Here is a 16,453-nt window from a genome sequence, read left to right as displayed (position 1 = left end):
AAACACAGATAATTGTGAACTCAGGAGAAGTGAAAGATTAAAACATATTCCCCCTATTTCTTACTCTGAGGAACACGATGATTATTTAATGTGTGCTTATTCAATTTTGTATAAAATACCAAGTTCATATAACGAGATTAAAACTCGTGAAGATAGATCTCAGTGGGAAAGCGCAATTAAAATTGAATTAGATTCTCTTTTGAAAAATAATACATGGGATTTAATACCTAGGCCGGAAGGTAAAAATATTGTCGACTGTAAATGGATTTTCACAATAAAACAGGATGAATTTGGAAAACCTTTAAGATACAAGGCCCGTCTTGTTGCTAGAGGTTTTAGTCAAAAATATTTAACAGACTATAATGAAACTTTTGCACCAGTTGCGAGAATAGCTAGTTTCAGATTTATAATTAGTTTTGCCAATCAATTTAATTTATTGGTTCATCATATGGACGTTAAAACAGCCTTTTTGAATGGGGAACTAAAGGAAGAAATTTACATGACAGTTCCTGAGGGTGTATTAAATAAAAATAATTACGTCTGTAAATTAAATAAATCTATATATGGGCTAAAACAGGCTGCACGATGTTGGTTTGAAGTATTCGAGGCAGCATTAATAAAAGAAGGTTTTCAAAATTCATCAGTCGATAGGTGTATTTACATTTTAAACAAAGGAGATATAACCAAAAATATATATGTAGTATTATATGTAGATGATTTGGTGATTGCATGCGCTGATATCGACATAATGAACAATTTTAAAAAGTATTTAATGAGTAAATTTGAAATGTCTGATTTAAAAGATATAAAACTATTTCTAGGTATAAAAGTTAGCAGGTATAGTGATAAAATCACATTAGATCAAAGTGCGTACATAAAAACTATTCTAAATAAGTTTAATATGCACGAATGTAAGCCTGTACACACTCCCTTGGAAAGTAAACTGAATTATGAAGCATTAAATTCTGATGAGAAATATAATGCACCATGCCGAAATGTTATAGGTTGTCTAATGTATGTCATGATATGTACTCGGCCAGACTTAAGTTCTAGTATAAATATACTGAGTAGGTATACAAATAAAAATAATAAAGAACTCTGGCAATGTCTGAAACGAGTACTAAGATATTTAAAAGGTACAGCTGATTTAAAGTTAACATACAAAAGGTGTAATTATAATAACATTCTTTGTGGCTATGTAGATTCAGATTGGGGTGGTAATGATACAAAAGATAGGAAAAGTACAACCGGTTATTTATTTAAGCTCTTTGAGCAATGTACTATTACTTGGAGTACCAAGAAACAAATGTCAGTAGCGGCGTCATCTATAGAAGCCGAATATATGGCATTATTTGAAGCTGTTAGGGAGGCTTTATGGCTTAAATCGTTAGCAGCTAGTATAAATATTAAAATTGTAAACCCAATTATTATTTATGAAGATAATAATGGCTGTATAAGTATCGCAAATAATCCAACTAATCATAAGCGTACAAAACATATTGATATTAAATATCATTTTTCAAGGGAACAAATCGAGAAAAATGTAATTAAATTAAATTACATTCCCACAGGTCAGCAGCTGGCGGACGCCTTGACCAAGCCATTACCTGCCATCACTTTTCAGGCAATGAGAAGCAAAATGGGTGTAGAATAAAATTATCTTAAGATACTGTTGATTTATATTATATTATAATTAGTTTACAATAATTAAGTAAATGAAATGGTCTGATTAGGTTTTACTGGGTTTTCCTAGTCCTGTGCAACAAATGTTGGGCCATTATAATGTAACTCCCAGTTATAAAGCAAGGAGGTACATATGTTCTGTCTAAAGTTGATTTGTATAAAGTCGATTAATTTTTGAGGGGGCGTGTTGGTTTATTTTACAAATAAATACAAAAACTAATCCTGATTTTAAATATAATTAAGAAGATATTTGATTGTATAAAATAATACGCCAGCGCCATCATCGTTCATTCCAAACAGAATGTATTTAAATGTTTTCGTAATGTTCCTCACTTCTTGTCACACCGTGCTAGTGGACGGACGTATTGCCTACCTTGCTAAATAATAATATTTTGGATAAATATATAGTGATTAGTTATATCCATCGAGTTGTTTTAATAATACAAAACCCACAAACCAATAATTAAGACAGTTGTGCCACTAGATGGCGCTGTTTCAATTCCTTAGAAATTCGCGTTACGTTAACCCGATCGTAACAGTATCATACTGCAACTAGGCCCTTTGTTTATGGGTACACTTTTTCGCCATGCCTTTACCCTCCATAGCTAAAATAAAAAACTGAAATGAACGTACCCCCATTTTGTACATCAACCTCGCCTACGTTCCTTCCCTTTTACATAATATTTCGTTGAATTTTTCCATTGACACAGTATGAGTATGTATTGAACGGACCTATCGTAGGTATAACACATTCGTAAAAACTCAAATCTTCTTCTCAAACATCTATAAATTATAAAAAAATTATAATTATTAATTATTAAACTTGCTGACAGAATACAAATCCCACACAGATTGAAAATGTCGCTAAATCAATTATTCTAATTTACATTAATACACTTACAGAAAATAAAAATTTTAAAACTGCATAGCCCGTGTATTGTTCAATGTTCAATTGTTTAGTCGAAATAATTGCTTGAGCATATTGAAACTAATGACTAAAGGCTAACTTATACGAGGAGAGTTATCGAATGCGAGCGACATCTAGTGGTTTCTTGAACTCTCCTCGATCACTGCATGTATAATAATAATAATAATAATTGGTTGAGTTATGCCGGTCGACTTTCATGGCAGTTCTCTCGAATGCTTATTTGAAATTAAAAAGCTTTTTCATGTTTTGGCTTTCTCTGAAGCCGTTAAAACTTGATCGTTGTAAACTGTAAAAAACCGTTTATGACTTATTTATATAATTGCCAGAACCTGTGGAAATCATTGTAGTCGTGCAAATAACACATCCCATAATGCGTCGAATCAAGGGTTCTACTAACAAAAACTTAATTCTGTCAATCTTACATTCGACACCTCACCTCAGCATTGCTTTATTAATACAAGTTGGCTTATTTCAAATAACCGCTGGCGAGAATTGTATGCCGAGTATAGGATAATATTTTATGAACTCGAGAAACTGTTTTCGTGTAACTTAGCTTTAATGCATTTTAAAATTAACGTACGATGAATGGTCGATAGTTATAACGACTTACTACTCATATCATGTCAATATCATGTATAATTTGCTGGCATTTCAGTCATTCGTATGCTCAAAAAGGTTCGGGCATGAAGACTTTATCTAATATAATATTTAACAATATTAAAAACCCGTATTCACACACATTACTGTACAGTTGAGCACTGTCATATTAAAACTGTAGGTACCATTCGCACAAATATTCACATAACGTTGACTAAATAATACGATACCTTTGCGAAAACTGAGTAGGTACCTATTTTACCCAATATTTTGAAGCTAAGAAGTCAAATATCTGGTAATTATGTAAGTACATTATTATAAAATGTAATCTAAATGTCTGTACCGTTATTACAAACAGACAGACCTGACGTTTCAAAAGTTTTTGTAAACTAAGCTTACACGATTTAAATGAATTTTGATTTTTAAAAGAACATTTCTTTAGTTTGTGGTATGCATACATTAGACAGGTTATTCATGTACTAATAAGGAGGTATCACTGACTGGGCATACATACAGTTGCTATGTGCTAATATAATGTGTGAGAATAAGGATGTTAAGCCGAATTTACATTGAGACACTAAAGTAGTTTTACGTGCAAGTAAATTTTACTTACATATTAGAAACTGTAACTAAAAGTTTAAATTTAGTAGAGCTGTTATGACAAAGTTTCAATAAATGTTACTTTCGTTACATGTTCTATGATTTGCACAATGGGAATCAAAATGTATAAAATTCATAACATCTAACATATCTATGAAATTTAGAAGTTAAACTCGATTTGGAAATGTGATAATTTTTTTAAATCCACTAATTTCGCAATGTAAATCCGGCTTCATATAATAACGATACAATAATTTTACACTAAACATGAGAATATTCCAATTAACAAATATAAACACACACAGTTTACAAATCTACAGTCTAAAGGTAAAGTATAATATTATTCTACGTAGTATAACATGAGAAGAATCATTTGGTATTTCGAGTTGTAATAACATAAGTAATTTTAAACGAGCTATTCAATTAATATCCCGTTATACTAGAAAACTTCAGTTTGTACCCTGACAATGACAAAGCATGTATTACACCAGCGTAAATTACACATTGAGTTTCTAAAAGAAGATTGTTTCATAGTTTGGAAAGCATCATCTCTGCCCCGTTCATGGATATTATAAAAGTTTAAACGTCATAAAAGATAAAGACAAAGTTTTTTAGTCGGTTATTTTTTTTTGTGAACCTCAGATTGTAGCGGCGTCAGAGCAAACAACTATCGCAGAATTAGCGCTCGATCGCAAAGTAAATAGGTCATTAAAGAAGGAGTAAATGAAGATAAGTCTAGCATTCTTGGTGTGGTATTTTTTCAGACTCTGTATTTATTGAATATTGTGGTTTTTAATGCGAGCGCAGAAGTTCTGCTACAGTCAAGTCCAAGGACTAGAAAAACGTAGAAGAATAAAACATGTCTCAGATTCTGTGAGACTCGGACCTCGGTTTAGGGAGGTTTATAACCGAAGAAGGTTGTGAAGTGCCACAATCCCGACGCCATGTGACCGTGGTTGGATCCATTTCTGGAAAACCTCTCGATGTGTAATTTTTATTGACGGGTACCTACTATACTAGACTTTCAAGTAGAGAGTATTTTCACGAGTTAATAGCTATCTAGATATCTTAGAACACCTTTGTTTATTTAAAATATCATTTTCTATCAATCTGTAGTCTGTCGATAAAATTGCTTAGCAATAAGAATTTAGATGATTGGTTATGAGTTTTATGATCCTTTATAAATCTGTGGATTAAGTTAACGACAGATTACAGAGAGACTGCAGATGATAAAACTACTATTACTGTTGAACTCGCTTAACCACATACTGTCATAACTTACAAAGCACCGCAGGAAATCGTTTAACAAATTTAGATAACTTAAAAAAGAATCAGGACTTTTCCAAGAGTCTATATAACATCGAATAAAGGACGTAACATCAGGACCAGAATCATAACAATTAAACGACATTGAAGTCGAGAGTCATACAAATACTACAATGGCTATAAACCATTAAACATCGCGTGTTACAAGTATGTTTCCTTCTTAATTAATTTAATACACAAGAATTTATGTGCGTACATCGCTTTAGGTAACTCAGATACATTTTCTCAATTGACTCCGATGTGACTCTCTATACACAACAAACTAGCACTAAAACTAAACTTACATTAGTTCTCTTTAATAAATACAAGTCAAGATCATATTAAAAAAAATCACTCTTGTTTTCTGTCACTAATGTCTCTGATAACTTCGCATCTTCAGTAAACCTGAAACGGAAAGAGAAAACTATATTAAAAGTTGCATAAATCATAGAATTATAAGGCACTTGTACCGAATCGTAAATCTATGGTATAAATATTGTTTTGTGGTATATTGTACTGAATATTGTGACTGAAATAAATAAATAATGAATGTTCACTATACAAACAATGTATGAAAATTTTCATGATAATCGATTGAGTATGTTGCAAAATACTCTGAAATTCGTTGTTCGGACAACAACAATAAAGAGAGTACAAAGCATCGTTTGACTCACTCGAAATTAATAAATATACACAGTTTTTTCTATGTTTTGTGGCGTTACTCATACGAGTTTTTGTCATAATGTAAATAAGCGAGTGGGAATTATTTTGCATACGAATTCTTGCCGCTCACGTTCAACAAACTCTCCTTGTGTAACTTGGCCTTAAGTCTTTTAAAATGTACCAAAATAAAAAGTAGAAAAGGTTAAAAAATACAAATATACCTATGAATTAGAAAAGTAGGAGAATACACAATATTTTTTTTAATAATTTAAATTTTTAGGGTTACAAATATCTACATGTAACCAACGATATTAAATACTGTTTGATGTGTAACTAGCGCATGAAAAATAAGGTGCACGAAAGAGGAAATTTATAGTCAGCTAAATGTTGGTTGTGGTCAACGACGAACGTTGTTTATTACCTATATCTACCTAAATATCGTCTATAATGTCGAGTTGTGTGTTCAGGAAGTGTAAAAACTATTTAGACATTAATATTTAATGGAATTAAAGACAAAATTGTGCATGCATTGTTGCCTATTATTCGGACCATTTTTTGCGGTGATTTTGTAGGGGCGTAACCGATTTGTAGTATAACATTGCATGAAACTAATTCTTATGATACCTTCAAACCCCGTTATCTATTAGTTATCTATAGTTTCGCCTGCAATTACGGGATGCAATTAATATTAAAATTTTCCGAAATAAAAGTACCTATACTAAAGCCATACTAGAGGAATACTGTTTACCAACAAACAAATTAAAAATGAGGGCATAAATCACACAATCATTTAACACCTAATAATAATTATAATTAACTTGTTCATAAATTAATGAAAATAAATTTGATTATTAAGCTTAAAACGATTAGATATAGTTAATATATTTTGAATAATATTTTATAAAACAACATTACATAATTCAATAAAAAAGTAATGAAATGACATACATTTTCTACCCTCATTTCCAATTGGTTTGTTATTAAACAGTACTCCTCGAGTATGGCTTTTTAACCGACTTCCAAAAAGGAGGAGGTTCTACGTTCGGCTGTATGTATGTTTTTTTTTTTTTTTTTATGTATGTCCAGCGATAATTCCGTCATTTATGGACCGATTTTGAAAATTCATTTTTGTTTTCAAGGGTTTGATTCCAGGGTGATCCCATTTTTTTCATGTCAGGATCTGATAATGGCATCCTGAAGAAATCGAGGGGAACTTTCGAAAATCGTAGAGACGGCTAGTGCATTTGTTAGTGTTTCCATAAGGTATTTTAAGCCACTAAAATTTTATGAAGGTCTGGAGTTGGTCTGATGATGGAGCCGCAGAAACAGTGAAGAAACCACAGAAACGTTGAAATTTAAACGGCTTGACTAAAACATCACTGGCTTGGCACCACCTTCAAACTGATCAGAAAGTAGCATATAGGTAAGAAGTTATTTCTTGCTTTTTAGTTTAGGTTATTTTTTGAGTTGGAAGTCTATTGAATTTTTTTTATTAAAATTTTTATGTGTGCCCTACGTTTTATCAATCTCCATTCCGAATTTCAAATAACTTTCGCATTTATATTTGAGTGATATCTCTTTTTGTGATTGTAAATATATGGACACTATTCTAAATGTTGCTATGTTAGAGGAGCTAATTACCTTAACACCGTAAGCCATCTCGTAGCCGCCCTTGCTCTGCATCTGGTTTTGTATGGAGTGCAGCAGCGAAGACGGCATGTCCACGTCCGTCGACCCTGGAACGTGATACAGCAAGTTAAGCCACTACAAACATCATTCATCATCACCTAAAGCTGCTAGGCTATTCTGTAACGATTTTTGTATTACTCGCAAGTGCGAGTTTCGAATTCACCTCTATCTCTCTGTTTAACTCTTCGATCATTATATCTCTGTTCAAGACTTCGACCATTATCTCTCTCTGTTTAACAATGCGACCATTAATAATAGTCAAAGGTTTAACACGAATGAGAAAGATAGCGGTGAATTCGAGATTCGCACTTGCGAGTTATACAAAGCATCGTTAGAGAATAGCTGTGTAGTATTTTAACCGCCCAGGGCCTGGCCTCCCTCCTTATACAGGCTGTTGCGGAGTATTTCCCCTAACTTCAAGGTGTTAACAAGTCCACTTATAGGTGCCAAATTGAACAAATTATTTTTTATTAAAAAAAAAACACATTTTTCATGTTTTCCTTTTTATGTTTTCATACAAAGTGATTCAAGTAGTTCCGACTATCCATGTAACACGCACCATTTCTATCCTTGCATTTTAAAATACGTAATCGTAGTGGTAAGAGTGTCGATATCGACGAGATATTGCAACTGGCACTCGACACTTCACTAGTAAGCTAGTTCATGATATTTATCAATGAATAAGTTTGGCTAGCTCATAATTTAAGGATGCATTATAAGGGACACAATTTAAGATCTATTTCATCATATCAGCCGATGGACGTCCACTGCAGGACATAAGCCGTTTGTAGGGACTTCTAAATATCACGATACTGAGCCACCTGCATCCAGCGAAGCCCTGTGACTCGGTTGATGTCGTCAGTCCACCTGGTGGGGGGTCGGCCAACACTGCGCTTACTAGTGCGGGCTCGCCATTCCAGCACTTTGGGACTCCAACGTCCATCGGCTCTTCGAACTATGTGCCATTGCCACTTCAGCTTCGCAACTCGTTGAGCTATGTCGGTGACTTTGGTTCTTCTGCGGATCTCCTCGATCTGAATTCGAAGATCTATTTACATAAGAAATATTTTTTACTCCGAAAATATTTCATTTTAGAACACATGTTCCTTAGACATTTTTAATTAATTTTTCTTAAAGAATTATGGGAAATGCTCTCGAGCATCCTGTATAACAGAGAGGGAATTTGGCTTAACGTGCTCTCCGAGGAAAAGGGTTTGACACTATCAACTTTCCAACTCTCCGAGTTTTAGTATGAATGTTTGTTACTCTTTCACGCCTCGGCTACTGAACCATTCGGTTTAGTAGCCGAGGCGAAAAAGTCCATGATTCCCGAGGGATTTGTGAAAAATTAAATTCCACGCGGACGAAGTCGCGGGCGTTCGCTAGTTAGATATAGTTATACTAAATAGGTGAGGCTGAATAGGTTGTACCTACTTACATAATTAAATACCATGCCTTTTAAGCTAATGACGATATAATGGAAACGGAATAAAAGCAGCTGTCAAGAGTCGTGACCACAGTCGTGATTGGCGCCGATTGAATCTTGTAGCAAATGTATAGACAACGGCCTTGAAAGGTCTCGCGAAAGGTATTCTATTCGTCAGTAGGAATTTCTAATTAAATGGTTAGTAAGTAGTGCTTGTAGTGTAGTACGTAGTGAGCCGTGATAGCCCAGTGGATATGACCTCTGCCTCCGATTCCGGAGTGTGTGGGTTCGAATCCGGTCCGGGGCATGCACCTCCAACTTTTCAGTTGTGTGCATCTTAAGAATTTAAATATCACGTGTCTGAACGGTGAAGGAAAACATCGACCTAACCCCTCTCATTCTGAGAGGAGACTCGAGCTCAGCAGTGAGCCGAATATGGGTTGATAATGATGAAGTAGTGCTTATTATATTGCAAGCCTTATTTTGTTTTTGAAGTGATAACTTCTTATGGGAGGTCGAACCGGTTTGTAACGTAACGCGTTACGGCGCCAGTCTGTCTGGCTTCCCTTTCTCTCGCGCATACGGCAGGTTTAAGTTATACTTCTGTCGAGCGTCCCGAGATGCGCACGTTTTTCATTTTTTTTCAAGAATATTCATTTCCATCATTATCGATCTATTTAACAGCCCTGGGGCCTTAGCCATGTGGCAAGTCGATTCACTTTCTTCAAACGCTAACGCTTCTAAAACTAACAAAATGTATGGGAATGACAGATCCGATCGACAACTTGATCACGTGACCTGTCGATAGCAAATGTCATTCCCATACATTTTAATTTTCGAAGCGTTAGCGTTTGTAGAAAGAGAATCATGGCAACAGGCCCAGGCCTCCATATTGGTGAGGGGATATAAGTTAATTATGGTGATACTGTTAAATTCTTTAACTCTGAAGCACGGATGTCTTCTTCATCCACCATCTTCTCAACTCCTACCTTTGTCACTAAATCTTCTCAACTCCAACCTTTATCACTAAATCTTAGAAGAGAGAAATGCTCAGTATTACGTAAGTAGTCCAAACCAGAACCTACTAACTCTTTGTTGATCTAAATCCAGTAGCGGATTTACCAGCAGGTTAAGTAAGGCAGATTTGCTTTGCATAAAAAGTTTTATCTTACAGAAATAAAGAAAAAGTCTTGAAATATTTTAGTCCTTCTGTACGTACTGTACTAAATTATATTGAACGTTGCAATATTATTGACTGATTGCAAACTAGGGTATCAAATTTCAGAGGTCAGTCCCTACTCCCTACTGAAAAACATCCTACTGGCGGCTCTATAAATCCACCACTGTTTAAAACATTATGTAAATGTAAACAATCAAGTATAACATAGTAGGGCGTAGGTATTTACACAAACTAAATGCGGCTTTACAATATTTATTGCATAGCACTAATTGTAACGAACACAAACTGTATGCTATCAGCCTAATTACCTACGTACCGTCAGCGAGTGCCAACTCGACACGCAATGTCATATGAAACCCTGCGTGAGGAAATAATAATAATAATAATAATAATAATAAGCCGTTTATTCCCAAATAACACATACAAATAATATAATACAAACAATTAAAAAGGATAAAGAACTTAAAACTAACTTAAATTAACAAAACTTAATTCTAAAATAATAAATATTTATTGTAGGTTGATATTTTTCTAGTTGTTTTATTTGGGTACCCATTTTCGGGTAAAGGCCTCCTCCATCGCGACCCAACGCTCTCTGTCTGCAGCAAGCCTCGTCCATGTACGACCTGCGACCTCTTCGATATTGTCTCTCCAACGAGCGTGCGGTCTGCCGCGCGGCCGGATGTGCGTGAGGAAATAGCAGGCTACAAATACGTTGTTGCTATATGTAGGTATACCAAGTACATAGTATATTATTTGGCGATGAGAAGCGTAGACGATCTGGGTCAGTGATCTGTACTAATGCTCTAAGCTATTATGTCGAAAGATCGGTTGCTTTGGCGTACTGTATCAAAAGACTAAAAGCGACTAAAGCCCAATGGGGGATAATTCGTTGTAGAAATGGGTAGGTGTTAGATACTATCATGCATAGAATTTCAATTATGATAAGTTTGTTTAAACTAAGGCAATAAATATCAATTGCTTCATGAAGGAACAAATCTTGAGGAAACTTGAACATTCAGAAATAGTCTGGGGTGAGAATCTAGACTCTCACCCTACAGTAGATGTAGACCCTAGGGTGAGAGTCTAGAACTCTAGACTCTTACAAACCCTAGGGTGAAAATCTAGATTCTTACCCTACGGTAGATCCTAGGGTGAGAGTCAAGACTCTTACCCCTAGGGTAGAGCCTAGTGTAGAGCCTAGGGTAAGAGTCTAGACTCTTACCCTAGGGTAGAGCCTAGGGTGAAAGACTAGACTGTAACTTGATGCTGTGGTGTGTGTTGTAAATCTGAAGTACGTACTGTGACTTTGACTCTATATATTCAATTACTAATTAATCTAGGAAGGGGTTTTAATTATTAGCCATATTATAAAAGATATGACAAATATTCTTTAAAAAAAAAAATTAAAGGATTTAATCTAAGTTGTACAGAACTTGGAAGTTAAAACACATTCTACAATGCACTGAATCTGCGTCTATCATCCATATTCCATACCAACTTGACATCAGGCTATGAAGGTAGAGCCTAATAATCTAGATGAGTTACAAAAATAATAATTTAAATGAGATAATCCTACAATCAAAATTACCACAAAAAGAATTTTATCCAAAGTGAACTTTACTATATTTACTACAATAAGTTACGTAACCGCAAAAAATACCATAATCAACAATAATAATATGCATACGTGGATTTAAAAAAATATCTGCGATCGTGCGCGTTTGAACGAAGATGACTCACTTGCCCGCTTACTTGCCTCGGCCGGCGAACTTAGTCTATTTTCGATTCGATGTCAGTTGGCAGCATTGAATGTACTCGGAATATTCTAATTTTAAATTCAAACGACAACAACGTTCGTATCTATTCAATTCAACAATAAATTCACGTACGGTGGGGTAAGATGTCGTAAAAACTCAAAATAGACATTGTACAATCTATCTTTTTATATATTTTATACTCAGTATTAGTAAATATAATTAGTTTATTCAGCATGCCGGAGACTTAAATTGAGTTTGAACAAAGATAATATGGCTTCAGTATGTTTAACTAAACTAATACTTTAATGAGTGTTTACTTATCGGCAAAGCTCTTTTAGTGAGCTGCATAAACACTATTATCGGATTAGTGTAATAACGGTTCTAGGCATTCTAAGTATGTACATATAAATAGAATAGTATGTAAACGAATGTATAAATATTTTATTTATTTAAAATTTAAATTTTATTATTATTTATATTCTTTGTGTTAATTTATTTTCATTTAGTTTATGTGAAAATTAAAATGAGTCTGAGGGAGATATACCTACCCAAGTTTTCGATTTGTTTTTTATAAATTCGGTAATTACCGGAATGATAAGTAACAGTAGGACCAATAGTAAAATATTGCAATTTTCATTAATAAGACTTTGTAAGTTATGAGATTGTTACCTTCTTTTAAATATCGAAATTTACTATTATTCCACAAAAGAGAATCGGCTAAAACGTCAAAAATATCTCTTGTTTTATTATTGAACTGAAAGTCACTTCATTATACGTGCGGAAATTATACGTTTTCCATATTGTACATTGCATGACAACGTCCTTAATTATTCACAAGGGGAATTGTCGACATTACACGCAGTTTGTATGAATTCTACTTACAGCCCATCGACTGCGACAATTCTTTGCCATTTACGGAAGCAGACGTTCAACAACTCCGCGACCGAATTTGGAACGCACGTGTGTATCCAGCATACTAAGCACTCAGTTTTTATATAAGTACAGTACAGCATAACCATTGGAATATTTGATGGCAACCAAATGTGTGTTTTGTGTATGACATAAGGGATATTCTTCTGTTACGTCATGAGTACGTGATTATTGAGACGTATATATTTTTTTTTTTTATTTATTTGGTAAACCAACAACCTTACATTTTTTACAAGCTATACAGGGTGATTCGGTCTTTAGTGCGGATATTTTTTTTCGTGGTTCTGTATCATTAATAGAATATAAATCTACAAACAGTTCGATACATTTTATGTAATTTTTTTTTAAATTTATGTCTCTAAAATAACAAAATAATGTACATATTATTACTAAACAAGATATATTCAGCTTAAAAGTGATCTGGTGACGTTCTTTAGGTATCAAACGAAAATAAAATAAACGCACAATAGGGTGACCCTAAAATTCTATTCAAAAGTAAATAACTTTAGCTAACGATAATTTTGTTATTTTTGAGTTAAAAAAAAAAAAGAAAAAATACGTGATCATTAAATTTTGTTTATGTACAAAATATAAAAATATCCGCACTAAAAAAATTTTCTTCCTGTATAATATTTTAATAATATAAGGTAAGGTAAAATATATTAATTATTACACTATACATAGACGCTTCCAATATGTCAGCCAATAGGTGGCTGAGACACAAAAGTATATTTAACCAAGTTTTTGTACATTTATTCTGTTTTTTCATACCATAGTTTAAAAATTGCAAAGTTTGCAAAGTTACAAAATAGTTGAAGTTACTATGAAACCTATACTCTCTAATCTATATGTATATATTGACCAAATCTACCACCGTGACTACAACGATAACAAAGGCAATATTGATTCAACAGTTTCGCCTACAAAATCCAACGGAGGGGAATCAGTGATAATAAAATATTATGAAAGTCAATTCAAACTTATTGTGCGGAATATTATTTATGTAGCTTTCACGCCCCCTTATATCATATTCCGATAATGTAGAAATGATTTAAAGATAGAAGAAATACACTTCGCAATTGATAACTTCTAAGGAAGCTGATTGAAATCGTTATGTGCGACATAACGTTTACATATTACTTTTGTATGTTTTGTACTTCTTTCAGCTTACGGCTATGTTATCAAAACTATTGTGGCGTAAAACTAAACACTTACCACAACTTAAATATCCACTAAGAACGTCAATAGCATCTTCAAGACAACCAATTAAAAATAACAGTAAAGCATTTTTGTTGGAAACTATCCAACACAATCATTATCAGTTCACTACACATACACATAAGCTATGATATAATATATATAGGATAAGATTTATTGATTGATTAACCGTTCATTAAAATTAATATTTCGCAGTTTAATTTTTCCTTATTGTAGGCTTCGCATCGTCGGTAGGAAGTTGAGTTCATTGCCACGGTATACAATAATTAATGTTTACAAGCCAGTCTTAAGGTTGTCTTGTGCTATTGGTTTTTTTTCTTCATTATCTTTATACAGACAAAGCACGATCATTCTACTATTTACTATTCTATTTAATCAATAGTATATCGACTTAGTTAATAGTAGAATAATCGTGATCGAATACGTATTTGTTATTGTTAGCTTCTAAGGTTTCTATTCATTGATGTCAATTTATATAGTCATATTTCTTTTGACCAAAATTGTATTACCTACCATTTAAATGTGGTGTTAGATAATTTAACTTAAAAATCTCTTTAAACGCACGTATATTGCTATAATCTGTAACTACCTAAGTAGATTGAATCAATTTTGCAAGTGTCAAATCAAAAGCTAAAATATCAGGCTCCCAAAAATGTACGTACCAGGATCTACTTAATAGTTAATCATTGTGAAGCAATCTAAAACTACAAAGGATTATAGTGAAAGTAGATTAAGCATTAGAAGCGTGTCATAGCATATCTGTTTCTATTTCATAATCTATGACATAACTCATGGTTCAATGACTAGGTAGTTGAGATTTTTATCGAACAATATGCGTCTAGAATTTGTCCCAAAAAGGCAATCTCCGGATAAAGCTCACACCAGTTTTTCTTGCATTATTAATGACGAGAGGAAATTGTGACTAAGCAGAGGAACTTTATAAATGAAATACGAGACGAGAAACTATAGACTATGACTACAATACATTACTAATATAGATATAGGTATTTATAATTTACTATATAGTTTATTAACTTTATAGTTTACTCAAATTGAGAACAATGTCAAATAGCTTAACAAAGAATCCGTTTCTCAAATACGAGTATTTTCACTGCACTTTAGTTTTTTTACATGTGTTGTTAAGCATTTTCATCCTTAGCAAAGGTGACCTACATAACATCTAAATTTATGGTTTGTTTTTCTATCAATTGTTGTTGAATTAACAGCTATTTAAGATATTTGTATTAGATAAAGACCTCTGCTGAACTTAATAGCTGGCATTAACTTTAACTATATACATAATATTATTCGCAGTTTATAACTAGGTACTTTCAATGTTGTCCTACAAATTTCTACAGAGAAATATAAAAACATGTGTCCAGTTCTGTGGTCCACCAACCTAGATGTCTGAGCTACTTTGCAAGTCCTAATAAAGGCAGGTATGTATAATAATGATACTCGTATCAAGAATGTATAAATCAGCTTGTCTTATTTTCCAGAGGGGTCGCGCCAGCATTTTCCATACCTATTGCCTATAAATCAGCAGTTATCTTCTTGTATATTTTGATGAAATACAGCTTTGTGGATGTGCTCACAATAATGTTAGCTGAGTCAGATCCATTTTGTTGGCACAATACATTTTGTAGTATTACCATTAAATAGTTCTAAGTCTCTAAGACATAAATGTATTAGTTTTAAGTTATTAAGTAGTTAAGTGTTGTGCTGACAAATAAATGATTTATATTCTATTCTAAATATAATAAAACGTGTCTTGAAATGTGAGTGCCTATTTAGCTGTTAGGGTAAAAATATAGGTATTTGCTATTTTATTAATTGGTCAATAACAAGTAAATTAAGTGTTAGATAACTGTGATCACATATACCTATGATACCTATTTGATTTATTTATGATCGATTAACGGTAAATAACAAGTCGTCTAATTGTACAGTAACGGTCAGTGAGAAGTGTAAAACGTAAGCGTAAATACGATATTGGACTTTTTTTCAAGATAAATTTATATATCAGCCTGGAGTTGGGAAATTCGCTTTGTTGGTTGGAATAGTGACTGAACCTGTGGCGTAGGTACATTTGCACACTATAAAACCTTCTGCGAACGATTGGCTGCTATGGCCGAAATTCAGGAGGGCATGACAACAAACTCATTTCAAAGTCTTTCACCATTAGAAAGATTGATTTTCACCAAGTAACATGTGTGTATTTCCACGGGAAATAAGTGGGTGAAACTGCGTTTTGTCTGCTAGTAATATTATATTTCTGTATTGCTGACGCTTCTTCAATTTCACACACCAACGCGCTTGTTTAACGCTTGTTTACAAGATACACTATACTATTACAGCCAAAGCAAAACCGTATCATAACATAGAACCATACCAGCATGACATCGCATCGTGTAACGATATCGATCGCCGATCGGTCGTTCACTTCAATTGAAGGTTGCTCAAAATCGAATGAC

At 33.5% G+C, this 16,453-nt stretch overlaps 1 protein-coding gene across 1 annotated transcript in view; it reads right to left on the bottom strand.

Moving 5' to 3' along the window:
• Positions 1–1,661: 1,661 nt before the first annotated feature.
• The window catches only part of LOC112046626 (CDC42 small effector protein homolog), a 50,197-nt gene continuing 35,405 nt past the window's right edge, over positions 1,662–16,453 (bottom strand). The window contains exons 3-4 of the mRNA XM_024083327.2: positions 7,418–7,512; positions 1,662–5,518 (exon numbers count right to left, since the gene is read on the bottom strand). Coding sequence (XP_023939095.1) covers positions 5,510–5,518; positions 7,418–7,512 — 104 coding nt within the window. The 3' untranslated portion in view covers positions 1,662–5,509. The remainder of the gene's footprint in view (positions 5,519–7,417; positions 7,513–16,453) is intronic.

This window comes from Bicyclus anynana, chromosome 22 (assembly GCF_947172395.1).
Source record: "Bicyclus anynana chromosome 22, ilBicAnyn1.1, whole genome shotgun sequence".
Lineage (NCBI taxonomy): Eukaryota > Metazoa > Arthropoda > Insecta > Lepidoptera > Nymphalidae > Bicyclus > Bicyclus anynana.
The sequence above is the reverse complement of the archived record's forward strand: the minus strand, read 5'-3'. Positions and strand labels throughout refer to the sequence as shown.